At 43.6% G+C, this 16,578-nt stretch overlaps 1 protein-coding gene across 1 annotated transcript in view; it reads right to left on the bottom strand.

The window, feature by feature from the left end:
• The window catches only part of NID2 (nidogen 2), a 64,151-nt gene that overhangs the window by 25,624 nt on the left and 21,949 nt on the right, over positions 1-16,578 (bottom strand). Inside the window, exons 5-8 of the mRNA XM_023222616.2 lie at positions 13,073-13,222; positions 12,397-12,642; positions 10,968-11,168; positions 9,099-9,329 (exon numbers count right to left, since the gene is read on the bottom strand). Coding sequence (XP_023078384.2) covers positions 9,099-9,329; positions 10,968-11,168; positions 12,397-12,642; positions 13,073-13,222 — 828 coding nt within the window. The remainder of the gene's footprint in view (positions 1-9,098; positions 9,330-10,967; positions 11,169-12,396; positions 12,643-13,072; positions 13,223-16,578) is intronic.

The following is a 16,578-nucleotide window of genomic DNA, read 5'->3' as shown; positions in this document are numbered from 1 at the left end:
GGATTTTCTGCACTTCAGTTTTAAACTCCAGCATGGCTTCCTATTGCCTACCCTACAGACAACTAGTACCTTTACTTGCTTTCAGTAGGTTTGCATCCAGGGAATTAAAACCACCCAACACATCTGTTTAAAAGTGCTTTTGCTCTATTATTTCCTGTGATTCTCAGGATAATTCTGTGTGGTGAGCTGTTATCCCCGTTATGGGTCATTTTCACAGATAAGGAAATTGAGACATGGGAAAAATTGCCCAAGCTCACAAAGTCAGGAAGTGGCACAGCAAGGACTCAGACTCCAACTTCCTGGTTCTAAATCTCTCAATCTCTTACTAAAATTCCCAAGTTTTATGGGTAAATCCAATTAATTAAAAAAACCTTGCTGTTTAAAGATTCCTAAGACTAAATGGGAATGACTTACCCAGTATCTACTCTTCAGGAGTAGCCTTACCAAGGATCCATCTACTCACTAGGTAGTGATTACTTAACAACTGAAACCTTCCCTAGAGAAGTCTATTTTGGCTGAGCATGGTGGCTCATGCCTGTAATCCCAGAAATTTGGGAGACTGAGGTAGGAGGATCGTTTGAGGCCGGGAGTTCAAGACCAGCCTGGGCAATATGCCAAGACCTTATCTCTACTAAAAAAAGAAAGCAAGAAAATTAGCCGAGCATGGTGGCCCATGCTTGTAGTCCCAGCTACTCCAGAGGGTGAGGCAGGAGGATGACTTGAGCCCAGGAGCTTAAGCTTGCAGTGAGCCATGATTGTGCCACTGCACTCCAGCCTAGGTGACAGAACAAGACCACGTCCTAAAAAGATATATTTATTTCTACATAATAGTCAATGCTCATTGAGCATTTATGTGTGAGGCACTGTTCTAAACAGATAGAAGAATGCCCGATTACATCCTCCTAACTACATGGTGAGGAAAATATTATCTCCACTTCTGCTGCATCACAGAGAGGCCTAATAACCTGCCCAGCGTAACACCGTCAGAAGAGGTGGATGGAGCTGGAATGAAAGTCTAGCAATCTGGCTCCATAGCCCATGCTTTCCATCGCTTTGCTGCAACCCTTGCTGAAGGAACTTCATGAAGTTATCTAGTCTACCAATGGCATAGAGGTATTGGAGGGAGTGTCAGATGCTCAGGTAGAACGAATCTATCAACTCGAGCACTTCTGTGTACTTCCAATTCTGCCATGTAAAATGGAAATAAGAATATGCACATCTGCCAATCCTGCTAAAGAAAATTAAGAAAACCCAACAGAATATATTTGAAAGGCAATTCCCCGTTGGCAGGTCTACCCAGTCTCTACTGACTGCATTCCTTCTGCCTTCTCAGTGGGGCCACTGTTCATTATTTGAGGTTCTAGCTCAATCTCAGTCCCTAGAATTAACTCTAATCTTAGACTCAAAAAGTTTCCAGAGCCCCAGCTAAGCCTGTCAGGTTCTACATTGAGCCATCTCTGCTACAAAGGGGGCTCCATCTAAGTTGTAATAACTCAGGGTTCTGCCTCATACTTCTGTGCCTGAGGCCCTGTCTTGATAGCCAGCTTAGCATCCTCTGAGTCCTGTGCTGCTTGCCAGTTCTCACTACCCCCAGACACCAGTATCATGGCATCTGTAGGCAGACTCTGGCAGTACCACCCATTTTACCACCTCCTCCTGGATTCTCTATCATTTCACTCTGTCTGACCCATGTCTCCCACCCTACTTTGTACAGAATCTTCTATTAAAATGGAGAAACAACAGGAGAGAATCAGGTTCTTGTCTTATACTGAGCCTTCAGTGAGGACATGACCCTGTTGTTCTCCATTGTAACAGATGCTGACTCAGGAACCTGGTCTATACTCTCAACTCGGCAACCACAACCCTACTGCTATTGGGGGAGACTTGCCCAAAGTGACTCCTAGTCTAGATCCCAAGTGCTGAGATCCCAAGTGCTGCAGCCAACCTCTTAGACTGGACTCACTCCCAGTCCTTCAGAGTGTCTGGCATTCTTCCCAGTGCCTGCCCTACTGCCCATGCTATGGCTCTTCCAAGTGCCCTCTCATAGCCTGCTGTGAGCTGGGATGCCTTGGCTGAGACAGCCTTGTTTTCTGGCAAACTCTTTCCATCCCACTTTATAAGAAACACCACAGTGCATTCTTGGAATGGAATATTCCCATATTATTGATTCCTGTATTATTGGCTGAAAATGAGGAGGGCTATGGGTTTATCCTCAGTTCACCACAATGTTGTTGGCTGGAGTAACAGAATCTTTGCCAAAACAAAGGACCAACAAAAAATTCTAGCACTTTTTAGACCTGATGAACTATGTAAGCATAAGCCGAGCTCCCTGAAGCACGTAGACATCCTTGGAAGTCTGTTCCTCTGGGTCTCTTGGCTGACAGGAAGGAGGCACTATGCTGGGGTTATGGTTGCCAAGTTAACTTGAGCATAGACCAGGTTCCTGAGTCAGTCCTCAACAGGTTATAACTGAGGACAAGGTCATGTCCTCATCCATGAGGACCCAATGTAAGACAAGAACGTGATTCTCCCCCATCATTGTTTTTCCATTTTAGGCAGATTCTGTACAAAATGCCTGGCATACCCACCAAAGCAGGAAGTAATCAACATGTTTTAATTTATAGATACTAATGCTTAGCCTTCTTATTCAGTACTTTCCAACATCAAAATTTCACCAAGGCACATTCCAGCAAAGATTAGTGAGTTCACATGGACATCAAGAGCTTACCACCCTGTTAGGCATTACAAGAAAAAAACAAAAACAAAAACTCAGCTCAAAAGTTGACTTGCAGGCCGGGCGTGGGGGCTCAAGCCTGTAATCCCAGCACTTTGGGAGGCCGAGACGGGCGGATCACGAGGTCAGGAGATCGAGACCATCCTGGCTAACACGGTGAAACCCCATCTCTACTAAAAATACAAAAAACTAGCCGGGCGAGGTGGCGGGCGCCTGTAGTCCCAGCTACTCCGGAGGCTGAGGCAGGAGAATGGCGTGGACCCGGGAGGCGGAGCTTGCAGTGAGCTGAGATCCGGCCACTGCACTCCAGCCGGGGCAACAGAGCAAGACTCCGTCTCAAAAAAAAAAAAAAAAAAAAAAAAAATTGACTTGCAAACTTGGATGGGCTATATTATCCTATCTAAAATTGAGAAGAAAGTGTCCTTAATTACTCAATACTGATTTAAAACGTATGTCACTGACAGGATTAGTTCCCTAATTTGTAATCCCCAGTGCAGAATGAAAACGTGGAGCCCATGGTTCAAAGTAAAGCATTAAACCAAGCATGGTGCTCTTCTGAGCATGGGGCCCCATTCGCTGAACTTGGCTTCCCAAAACATTTTTAAAATACATTTCTAAAACCATTTCACGACTCCTTCTCTATGACTTGTAAGCTTTTCTCCTATTATAGTAAGTAAAGAACAGCAGTATCCTTCTTAAGACATTTTCTATTTCACCCTCTGAAACTGCTCGACTCTCCAGCAGAGGATCTGGAACTAATTTACTCATTTAATCAAGGGGAAGAGCGGTTTTCCTTAAAGGAACAGTCCGTTCAGCTTCACTGCACGGCCCTCTGCCCAGAGCCTCCTCAACTTGCCAAAACGACCATTGAAGTGGAAGGACAGGAAGGATTTTTGGACCCTGTTTTATGACCGCACAAAACGACGAAAAGAAAAAAACAAAAACAGCTAACTCACACTTAAAACTTAAAGCTCAAACAATTGGTTTGGGGGGGTGGCGCTGCTGGTTGGGAAGTCAACCAGGGACAGAGGCTTTGATTACTCACTGGGAAAGACACCCCAGTTCTGCATCCTTGCCCTGGGAAATCGTGCCACACCCACATCAGGTGTGGACAGCTGTGCTGTTTCCCATGAATTCCAACCAGATGATAGTTCCTTCTGGAAAAAGTGAGCAGTTCTTAGGAAGATACTGCTATGCACCAAGAGGGGAAAGAAAAAAACTTGTCTGTTGGTGTTTCTTTTTTGTTGTTTTTCTTTTTTCCTCCTATTCAGGTAGAATGAACGGTACTGCTGTGGGTGGATGAAGTAGGGTTCAAACACAAAGGGTTTAAAAGACACACATTGCCTCTTTTAAAGTTTGGTCTAAATTATGAGGCAGTCATGAGGCCAGTGTGGAATATCAGAGCCATGAGGGGTAAGGGTGTGCATACTGGAGCCAGTACCCTTGAGTCCCAGCTCACCACTTACTATGACCAGGCAAATTACTTCATTTCTATACCTCAGTCTCATTATCTGTAAAATGGGATAACCCCTCCCCCACCCCACTATCGGGTAGAGGCCGCTGTGGGGATTAAATGAGTTAATTCATGTAAGGTGCTTAGAACAGTACTTGGCACCAAGTAAACCATCCTTTGATATTATTTGACTGGGGTGATAAGGAAAATCATAAAATTCTAAAGAAAACAAGCAACTTGGTACCTGCCAGTTTGCTTTCTCTGATCCTTTCTTACTCTCATTTGGTATGTCTTCTAGGAAAAATACACCCAGAGATACATCTTTTTCCTAAATGGTTCCAGAATCTGAATGGGACTCCATAGCCTGGGAGATTATTTCACGAACGGTTGCTTTTGCAGATCAGATGCCTACACCCAACACAGGGCTGACCTGGACATTTAAAGGTAAAGACCATTCTCCCCAGTAGTTTTGTTTAAATCACTCATTGAGAAATCTAGTACAGCAATCTTTCCCTTTCTAATTTACATGATCCTCTAAAATCAACTCACATTTTCACGTGTTCATTTGCTACCTTACAATCCCATCTCTGGGCACCCAGTGCCTACATTCCCAACCAAGTTTCTTAAAACCAATCAACCAAACCACCTCGGGATTCTCATTACAAGTCACTTCTGCATCCTAGAAAAGAGTCCCATCCTGATACCTTAATCTTGTCATATTGCTGAAGCAACGCTTCTTTACTGAGCCTGCTGAGGCTTAAGGAGCCCTCAGCTCCAGTAACAAAGCACAGAACTGTGCATCACTTACAGATTCACCTCGCTGAGGAGCTAACTCTGGGCTCAACAGTTTCAATACAGTGGCTGTGAATGAAGATGGTTTTTTCCTCCTTGTGTGGCTCTCACATTCCAGGGGAAAACATGACCTGGTTTTCAGAACTAAATGTCCCCTTGATCTGACAAAGCCACTCCCCATCTGTAGAGTTCCCTGACTTCACAAGCTCATCCTCTGGCTTGCTGGAAACATTTTTAAATAATTAAGACCTTGCTTTTTAGGATGGTTTTACATTTAGAGAAAAATGGAGCAGAAAGTACAGAGCTCCCATATCCCCCCCACCCACAATGTGCAGTTTCCCCTCTGATTAACATTGGGCATTAGTGTGGTGCATTTGTTATCCCCGATCAATATTGATACATTATTAACTAATTAATGCCCATAGTCTACAGTAGGGCTCTCTTGGTGTTAGACAGTTCTATAGACTGACAAACGCATAATGGCCTATATCCAACATAACAGTATCATACAGAATAGTTTCACTGCCCTAAAAATCCCGTGTTCCACCTATGCATCCTTCTCCTCCTTCCTCCTGAACCACTGGCAAGCACTGACCTTTTTACTGTCTCTATAGTGTAACCTTTTCCAAAATGTCACAGTTAGAATGATTCTGTATGTAGCCTTTTCAGACTAGCTGCTTTCACAGAGCAACATGCTTTTAAGTTTCCTGCATGTCTTTCTGTGGAATGATATGCCTAGAACATTTTAAAATCCGTCTTCACAGGTGAGGCTAATGGTCATTGAAATTTGAGAACCACTGCTTATTTTGAGACAGGTCTTGTTATGTGGCCAACACTGGTCTCAAACTCCTGGGCTCAGGTGATCCTCCCACCTCAGCCTCCAGAGTAGCTGAGATTACAGGTGCAAGCCACTGTGCCCGATGAGAATGGTTTTAGAGTTTTATTTCTAATACTGTTTGCTTCTATTTTTATTTTTTGAAGTGGAGTCTCACTCTCTCGCACAGGCTGGAGTGCAGTGGCGCAATCCCGGCTCACTGCAACCTCCGCCTCCTGGGTTCAAGCAATTCTCCTGTTTCAGCCTCCTGAGTAGCTGGGACTACAGGCACATGCCACCACACCTGGCTAAATTTTTGTGTATATATTTATATTTTTTTTATTTTCTTTTGTAGAGACAGCGTTTCACCATGTTGGCCAGGCTGGTCTTGAACGCCTGACCTCAGGGGATCCACCCACCTCAGTCTCCCAAAGTGCTGGGATTACAGGCATAAACCACCATGCCTGGCCTTCAATTGAGATGTAATTCATATACCATACAATTCATCCATTTAAAGTACATAATTAAACAATTTAGTATATTCAGTGTTATACAACCATCACCCCCAAAATTAACCCTGTACCCTTTAGCTATTAACTCCCTATTCCCTCATTATCTCTTAGCCCCGGGCAACCACAAAAATGCTTTCTATGTATGTAGATTTGCCTATTTTGGATATTTTACATAAATGTAACCATTTAGTGTGCTGTCCTTTGTCACTGGCTACCTTCACTTAAGGTTTCCAGAGTTGTTGCACGTATCTGTACTTCATTCCTTTTTATGGTTGAATAATATTCCAGTATATGAATATATTTTTTGGTGTCCATTCATCAACTGATGGACATGTTTACCTTTTGGCTATTAGGAATAATGTCACTATGAATATACACAAATCAGTTTTTGTAGGGACCTTCGTTATCATTTCTTTTGGGTATACAGGGAGGAGTAGAATCGCTTCATTAAATGGCAACATCGTGTTTCACTTTGAGAAACTGCTATTTTCTGTTTGTAACAGTAGCCGCGTCATTTTATAATCACACCAGCAACGGATGAGGGTTCCGAGTTTTCCACGTTCTAGCCAACGCTTATTACCCGTTTTTTGATTATACTCAACCACATGAGGTAAAGTAGTATCTCATTGTGGTTTTGATTTGCATTTCCCTGATGACTAATGATGCTGAGCATCTTCACACATGCCCATTGGGTATCTGTGTATCTTTCTGGAGAAAGGTCATTGCAGATCCTTTGCCCATCTTTCAGTTAGCTTGTCTCCAAGTTGTAAGAGAGTGCTTCATATACTCTAGAACAAGTCTTATTCAAAACATGATTTAAAATACTGTCTTCCCATTCTATGGGTTGTGTTTTCACTTTGTTAATAATGTCCTTTGAAGCACAATTTTTTTTTTTTTTTTTTTTTTTTTTTTTTTTTTTTTTTTGAGATGGAGTCTCGCTCTGTCACCCAGGCTGGAGCGCAGTAGTGTGATCTCCACTCACTGCAAGCTCCGCCTCCCAGGTTCAAGCCATTCTCCTGCCTCAGCCTCCAGAGTAGCTGGGACTACAGGCACCCGCCACCATGCCCAGCTAATTTTTGTATTTTTAGTCAAGACAAGGTTTCACTGTGTTAGCCGGGATGGTCCCCATCTCCTGACCTCGTGATCCTCCCACGTCGGCCTCCCAAAGTGCTGGGATTACAGGCATGAGCCACTAAGCCCGGCCTGAAGCGTAAACTTTTAAAATTTTGATGACACCCAGTTTATTTTACTGTTGCTTGTGCTATTAGTGTCGTACCTAAGAAACCATTACCAAATTCAAAGTCACAAAAATTTACCCCCATGTTTTTTTCTAAAAGTTTTAGCTCTTACACTTAGGTCTGTTGGCCCATTTTGAGTTGATTTTTGGATATGCTGTGAGGTAAAGGGTTCAACTTCATTCTTTTGTATGTGGTCACTCAGTGGTCCCAGCACCATAGTTAACAGTTTAAAAGACTATTCTTTCTCCATTGAATTGTTTTGGCACTGTTGAAAAAGCAATCAACTTTTAATGTGAGTGTCTATTTCTGGGTTCCCACTTCTATTCCCTTGATCTGTATGTGTATTCTTATACCAGGACCACATTGTCTTGATTACTCTACATTTCGAGTTTGAGAAATATGAGTCTGACTTTATGCTTCTTTTCCGAGATTGTTTTGGCTATTCTGGGTTCTTTGAATGTCCATATAAATTCTAGAATCAGCTTGCCAATTTCTGCAAAGAGCCAGCTGAGATTCTCATAGGGTTTATGTTGAATCAATAAATCAATTCGGGAAGTATTCACATCTTAACCATATTAAGTCTTCCAATCCATGAATATGGAACGGTCTTCCCATTTAACTGGGTCTTAACTTTTTTTCCAAAAAATGTTTTGTGGGATGCAATGTACAAGTACTGCACTTCTTAAAAATTTCTCTCTTTTTGAAACAATTTCTTAATCTTCAGTTTGCTCATTGCTACTATAAATACAATTAATTTGGTGTACTGATCTTGCATATCCTGTAACATTGCTGAACTTGTTCTTTAGTTCTAATAGTTTTTTAGTGAATTCCTGAGATTTTCTACATAAAATGTCATCTGAAACTAATTTAACTTTGTCCTTTACAATTTAGATGGCTTTTATTTCGTGTTCTTGCCTAATCGCCCTGGCTAGAACTTCTAGTACTGAATTGAATAAAAGTGGCAAGAGCAGACATCCTCGTCTTGTTCCTAAGCTTCAGGGAAAAGCATCCAGTCTCTCACCATTAACTATAATGTTCTGGGGATCGTGGAGGGTGAGGTTATACATCAAGCTCTATGATGTTTTGTTTTTCCAGGTACTAGCTCTTTGCCCCATCTTGGTTTTGGATGAAATTCTCATCTGTTTTAGCTAAAATGTCACTTACGTGGGGATATCTCTCCTCAATCTTCAAACTAGACTCACAGTGCCCTGCACTTATCACACTTGTAACAAATACTTGTCAGCATTGCTCTCCCTAATTCCAGTCCACCTTGTTCACAGGTATATTCCTGACTGGCACACACAGTTGGATATTGCTCTAAACCAGCCTCACATACCATGCTCTATTTCCTGACTTTGGCAGGGACGCTGTTCCCTGCCCTAAAACTCTTTTCTGCCTGTTTCCAACTCAAGGGCAAGGATCTGTTCTATTCATCCTTATACCTAGCACCTAACACAGCCTGGCACTAGGTAACCCTTAGTAACCTCTGTGAATCATTCTAACTCTACTTAAAAGGATGTCATTTTTACCCAACAACAAAAAAAGGAAATCTTACCTTCAACCGGGCCAATCTGATTGGTCACAGCAAATCTAAGCACTCTTTCTTCATCATTATACAAGGCAAAGACCCGGTCCACGCTCAGCTGCTGGGTGTTAGGGAAGGCCGGGCGTCTGGGGGCGTGCCTGCACACCTGGTAAGTGATGTTCTGGTGGATGCGGTAGGACCATGTTTGGTTGATTGCACCAAAAGTCAGAGAGTAGTCTCTGGAACTTGTAGAGGTCACAGCTGCAATGAATGCATTGGTAATTTTTTTTAAATATTAAATAAAGAGATTTTCATGTGGGGTGGATTTTTCTGCACCATTTTTCATCTAATTCTTGAAGTGTGTTCCCTTGGGAACTTCCTGAGTTTATATGAAAATATTTGCAAGGAAATCCCAAAAACCTGAGTGGATGCAAAGCCCCAGTGCTGAGGGGGAGAAGGCACTACAGTTGTCAGTGTTATTATATGCAAAGAATAAGTATTACTGAGTGCCAGCCATGCCAGTGGTGCTCTATACATACTGCCTCATTTCTTCCTCACAACAGCCTGGTGAGGTGGGCACTGAATCGTGCCATCAGAGGCTCACAGAGGTTAAGTAGCCTAAGATGCAACGCTGCTACATGGTAAACTGAAAATGAAACTCACACTGGTTTGACTCTACACCCTAAATTTTAAACCAATCCATCCTCTACATTGCACAGAAGTAACGACTTCCAACACCTCGTACTTCAGTAAATCTGAAGGATTCCAGAGAAAGGAAAGGATTGTCTCTCACAATCTGAGTCTAGGAGTCAAGCCCAGGTCAGTGATCCGGACACTGACCATTTTGTTCACAGCCCAGGTCTCTGCTTCCCATTGTCTTCCCTACATCTCCTGCTAGGCTGCCAGCTCTCGGCATAGGAGCAGCAGGGGTTAGAGGAAAGGCACAACTCAGTCCGGATTGCTGTGCTGCACAACAGCAACTGTGATGGAGGCCGCATCCTGTATGCAGGTATTTTCACAGAACACATCACGCTTCACACACATTATTGATCATGTAACATAGAAAAAGCATTTTTAGTTCCATGCTAAAGATGAGAAAATACATTCTCAGATATTAAGGGGCCTTTCCCTACAGATATTAAATGGCAAATCCAGGATATAAGTTATCTTTTCACTCCAAATCTAGCATTAGTTTTATAATAAATTACAGCATCTCTGTGTTTTTCGTTTTGTTTTTGAGGTGGAGTCTCACTCTGTCACCCAGGCTGGAGTACAGTGGTGCAAGCTCAGCTTATTGCAACCTCAACTTCCTGGGTTCAGGCATTTCTCCTGTCCCAGCCTCCCAAGTAGCTGGGATCACAGGAGCCCGCCACCACACCCAGCTAACTTTTGTATTTTTAGTAGAGACAGGTTTTCGCCATGTTGGCCAGGCTGGTCTCAAACTCCTGACCTCAGGTGATCCACCTGCCTCAGCCTCCTAAAGTGCTGGGATTACAGGCATGAGCCACTGCACCTGGCCTCCGATTTTTAAAGCACCCTGAACTCATCAGCTGAAACAAGTTGAGACAAATTCCAATAATCAGTATTTTTCCATGTTGCAGAAAGTAGGATGGTTAAAAACTGTATATAATCATACTATCCCTACCCACCCCATGGACAATGTTGCTATTGATTTTATTATTTGAAAGTACTAGGTAGGGATATAGATATTGTGTATAGCAGCCAGCATTCTGCTCACTTACACATTTTCTTATAACAATAAGAGTAATAACATAGAGCTCATTTTATGTTCCATGCAGTGTTCTAGGACATGGCATGTAAGTCATTTAAGCCTTGTATCTATCTTGTAAGATGGGCATAATCCCCATTTTAGGGATGTGAAGACTGGATTATACATACTGGAGTCTGAGTAGTGGTACAGCTCCTTGTAGGGAGAGATGTGGGCTGTGAAATTTGCTGGGATGTAAGGCACCTGGCCTTGAATGTTGGTCTTAATGCTCAGATAGTTCTCTGGGTCAAGTCCCTCAGCAGTTTGAGTGATATGAACCCTCTCCTCTCCCGGGTAGAATGTAACTTCCATGTCATGGGTAAAGGCAGCACCTGGAGATGAAAAACATTCAGCATAGGGATGAAAAGAGGTCTTGCTTAAACAGTTACCAATACATACCGCCCCCTCCCAATTTCTACTGCTGTTGGAGATCGTGCCTAAGGAGATTATCTGATACTGAGAGTAAACACTATCAGCTGTTGATTCCTTAAGTTCCCAAACTTTTCCATTGAAGAATATGGTTTCATCCTGCCTTACCTCACCCAGCTTCTCTTTGAACAAGCTTGTAGTCTGTGAGAAATACTCTTGGGAACGTCCTTGACTTTTCTCTAAGGTTGCTAGACTTAGCAAAAAACATATAAGCCTAACTACAACAACAACAAAAAAAACCACCCAAGACATTCAGGGTTTTTTGTTTGAATTTCAGATAAGTATGTCTCATGCAATATGTGGGGGATACTTATACTAGAAAATTGTTTCTCTGAAATAGAAATTTAGCAAGGTGTGCCCTATTTTATCTACTTTTGACACAAGGGGTTTATTCAAATTTTGATTAAACGCAAGAACCTATAAACAGCTACTGAGCTCTGCAGTTAAAGATGGGGGAAGAACTTCTCACAAAACTATTTTTCATGCAATAAAGATAAAATCACTAGGAAACAAGTTTTCAGGTGGGAAGGTGAGAATCCAAAAAGTATCTTCTAAATCCTTGTTGTCAATGGGTGGCCTTTCCAGCAGCACTGGTACCTCCTAGGAGCTTGGTAGAAAAGCAAAATCCCCCACCCCAGGCCTGCTGAACCATAATTCACATTTTGACAAGACCTCCAGGTGATGTGTGCAGGTGCAGGTCTGGGGCGCACCAGCCTATACTATTATAAGTTGCAGAGCTGGGAGAAGGGCACCCCTTCACCATGAAGTAAAATCATCCCCAGGTGCCCCAAGTACCATTTTTGCATTTGACAGATCTGTGCATAATTTTAAAAGCCTGACAAATATGCTTCAATGAATTGGAGTAAGAGGACACAAATGTTCTGAATGGAATCATCCTGTTTCTCAGAACAGCTGGGAGAACATTTAGACGAAATCACTGCCTTTCAACAATCAGTGATGTGAGGTCAAATCATTCCCAACAACCTCTGGCCAACAAACTACACACATGTGGCTCTAGAACGTAAAACAAGTGATTCCTCTTTCACTGTGTAAAGGCCTGAAGACATTGCCCCAAGGAGCACCACTGCCAAAGCAACACTGACTACCGGCTTTCTCAGAGACCCTACTCACCTGCGAGGCTGAAGCCATTCTCAGAGCCAGGTTTTTCTAAAGCAAAGAGCCAGCCAAACAGGCCTCCAATTGGTGTGAGCGGGAGGAGGGCCTGGGCTGCTGGCTGTGGGATGTGGCTGATGGCTGTGTAGGCTCTGCCGTCATTGCCCACGACATACGCATGCAGGTCCACGTCAGTGAAGTGCACAGGTGTATGGCCCACGCGGAGGTGGCCACTCACTTTCCCATTCACTCGGTGAGGTGCCCCTAAAAGACAGCCAACCCAGTTAAGCTTGAGCATCATCCTGGCTAGAGATGGGTGTACACAGGTATAATTATTCCATGGACAACTTCCAAAACTCACTCTTTAGCAAGTCGCTTTAATGATTTCCTAACCAACCGATTGTCCATATATGAAACAGTCCTGCCTCCAGTCTGTTTTCTCCCCTCCTCCTTCTCTCCACTACAACTTTGGCTCTAATGAGCCAGCAGAAGGAAGCATTTCTGGATAATCCTCAAATTGGGAATCAGCCCAAACCAGTTCATTCCCCAAACATTTATTGAGCACCTCCAAGTTGATAGCACTCTGATTTAAGTAGTGGAGATGTTTGGTCCATAAAGCAGAGCTCACAGTGGTAGCTGGAAACAGGCAAGCAGCAGGAATAGACACACAGGAGTTCCCAGTCCCAGTAATTACCTTCGGGCAGACAGTGCTTCCCATTTCCATAAAACTTGGATTGGCAGTGGCAGCAGAAGCCAGTGGCATAGTCCGTGCAGAAGGCATGCCGGGAGCATTGTCTGTGGTTGTGTTCACAGGTTTCCTTGTTGGCAGCATTATATGTGAAGACTGAAAAATAAAACAAACTTGCCTTAAAAGGACTAAATGATTCCAATGTCATTGCTGCATCAGGGACACAGCATCCACTCCACAGAGGCAGTTTAGATCATAACAAACAGTTTTTGATGTTTAAGAGACTGGCATAACATTCAACCCAAGGGAATTAACCTGCTTTGTCTGCTGGCAAGAAGAATTGCTTACTGCTCCCAGCTGGGTCTCATTGCAGAGTTGGTGAACTAAGATGAGGCTGCACCCGTGGGTTTGAGTGCAGTAAAATGAAAACGAACAAGTACATGTTAGGTTGAACTTCATGAAACCACTATTTTTGTGGGTCAAAAAGGGCTAAATACCAGCACTTTGATATGGTTCAACCTAAAGACATCCTGAGAGGAAGACATAATAGAGAAGCTAACAAATGTCTTATGTCTAACCATCCTTCTTTGAGGTAACACTGAACTTAACAAATAGCTGGTCTCACTACCAAGATTGTTTGGAGGGAAGGGTCTTAAAGAACACACGCACCTACCTCAAAGAAAGGGCATGAGGAGAAGGGGACAGAGGAGGGCAAAGCAACAGGGATTCAAGCTATTAAAAAGCCCTATGCCCTCGGCAGGGTTTAACTATGATGGGTATGGTACAAGCATGATTTCCATGCGATAGCAGACAGCTTGGGCCCCACTCGCAGATCTTCCAAGAAATTACGGAGGACCAAGATAAACTCAGTGCTCCAGCAGCTGTTGCTTCCATTTCCTACTTAATCTACCCATTAAAAGAAGAGGGCCATCTGTGCTGCAAAGAAATGGGGAAACTGGAACAAATGCCATGGTTCATAAAGGAGATGGCCAAGAGGGTAGGGCGTGGCGGGGCTTGTGGATGGACAGGGGGGTGCTTTCTCGAGGACACTGGGGAATATGCCAATCCCAAGCATGGCCACCAGGAGGCCAAGTGGCTGCACACACCTCTGCCTCCGCATCTCCAGGAGGTTGAGTTGGCTGGAGACTCCAGGAGCATGCTGTTAAGCAGGAATGGCATGGAATTCTAAAGTGAGACACTGATGCTAGTGTGAAGGAGGACACCCTACTCTTAGGGAAAACCAAGTGGTAGTTGCGTTCCAGGTCTATCTGGAAAGGAGACAGGAGTGGAAGGAAGAAATCCAAAGATCAATCTTTACCCAGTATTCCCAGGGAGAACAGAAAACAAAGGAACTAATCAGATATAGCATCATATAGGTAACAATGTCACCAGGATAAAGACTTCCATCAGCAAATTAAAATGTAACAAAGTTAACACTTAAATAGCGCTTAACATATACAAGCTTTACGTTTATTAACTCTTAATTTACACAACAACCCTAGGTAGCAGGGACTCTGTTGTTGAGACAGGGTTTTTCTCTGTCACCCAGGCTGGAGAGCAGTGGTGCAATCTCGGCTCACTGCAACCTAGACTTCCCAGGCTCAAGCGATCTTCTTACCTCAGCTTTTCGAGTAGCTGCAGCCACAAGCGTGCACCACACCTGCCTACTTTTTCAGTAGGTGTGGGTTGGTTGAGGGAAGGGGTCTCCCTGCCTTGCCCAGGCTGGTCTCCGTCTCAAACTCCTGGGCTCAAGTGATCTTCCCACCTAGGCCTCCCAAAGTGTTGGGATTACAGGTGTGAGCCACCACTCTGGTCAGGGACAATTTTTTAACCCGTTTGCAGTTAAAGCTGAGGCACAGTGGATTAAAGTGCCTGAAGTCGCAAAGGCAGTGAGTAGCAAAGGTGGGATCTGAACCTAGGACATCTAGCTCAAGAATCTTAACTGCTGCTCTCCACCACCCCTTCACTGGAAGCCAAGTACGGAGATCATGAGCACTAGGTTAGGGATGCCCACTAGATTAGGGATGACCACGTGTCTGGGGTTCATCAGCACAGACTTCAAGTATAATTCAAGTCATACTTTATAAACCAGGTTTAATGCTAGAAGCAAGCAGGGAAGATTATCTAGATGAATATTACAGCATGCTGAAAAACAGCACAGGTAAGAAATGAGAGTAGCAGCAGCGGCATTAACTTTTGGACAGTACTGGAGAGCTGCCTGCAGATCCTTGAGAAAGCAGCAAGCTGAGGGTTGGCAGGACAGACAGTGTCGGTTCAAGTGGAAAATCTGATTGGAACATAGTAGGAATGAAGTTATGACTCAAGATTTAGTATAGGGCCTTGATGACTTGGCTAAGAAATTCCAGTTTGATAAAAATAGAAAATTAGGCATGACTCAACTTTATTTAAACAAGTGACAAGCTTAACTTAAACAGAAAATGATATAAAATTCAAGGCAGAACAACAACAACAAAAAACCCAGGATGGATCATGGTGAAATAGATGGCTGTGAAGAAAACTATCACTGTCTGTTCGTTTAAGAAAGGGAAAAAAAATTTGGAGTGAAAAGAAATGAATATAACTTGGATGTGTCAAAATCTCAGGCTTCTACAGCTCAGAAATTCACAACTAAGTGTAAGGAAGCAGCTCCTGGAGAGACTCGCACTCACACTTGTGCTCATGGCTTAAGGGCCATCAGGACTTTCTCCCAGAGCACAAGGAATGAGGGACTGCAGAAAGCGCCGAGCTCTAGGACTCAACCTCAGCTCTCCCTCGGGGGCTCTGTGGAGACTGCAAACTCTGTCTTTCAGCTTCCTCATCTCTAAAATAAGTAGAGCACCTCTTCCTCACACCTGCATTGCCAGAAGTCACATTTCTTCTTAATGTACTTCTGAACGCCAAGTAAAATGGCAATCTGCTACAGGTCTAAAGAGCAGCCATTTGGCCGGGCACAGTGGCTCATGCCTGTAATCCCAGCACTTTGGGAGGCCAAGGTGGGTGGATCACGAGGTCAGGAGATCAAGACCATCCTGCCTAACACGGTGAAACCCCGTGTCTACTAAAAATACAAAAACTTAGCCGGGTGTGGTGGCGGGCGCCTGTAGTCCCAGCTACTCGGGAAGCTGAGGCAGGAGAATGGCGTGAACCCAGGAGGCGGAGCTTGCAGTGAGCTGAGATCACACCACTGCATTCCAGCCTGGGCGAGAGTGTGAGACTCCGTCTCAAAAAAAAAAAAAAAAAAAAAAAAGCAGCCATTTTCAGAAAATTCAGATAGAAATCAATCCAAACTCTACACTCTGTTCCACCCACAAATTAAGGAAACAACAGGCACGGATTGTATCCTATTTCAGTTATTTTGTGAAGCTTTATTCTGCAACCCAATTCTTATTCTAAGGCTGAATTATGAAACAAGGAGAGCAAAGATGGAGGAGAGAAAGTATAGATATGGAGAGTTAAACTAGGTGGAGTCATAGCTTTTATCTAAGTAAAAAGAGACAGGGCGATGCAGCAAG

The sequence above is a fragment of the Piliocolobus tephrosceles genome, chromosome 6 (assembly GCF_002776525.5).
Source record: "Piliocolobus tephrosceles isolate RC106 chromosome 6, ASM277652v3, whole genome shotgun sequence".
NCBI classification, from domain to species: domain Eukaryota; kingdom Metazoa; phylum Chordata; class Mammalia; order Primates; family Cercopithecidae; genus Piliocolobus; species Piliocolobus tephrosceles.
Note: the sequence above shows the minus strand (reverse complement) of the source record. Positions and strands in the feature narration are given on the sequence as shown.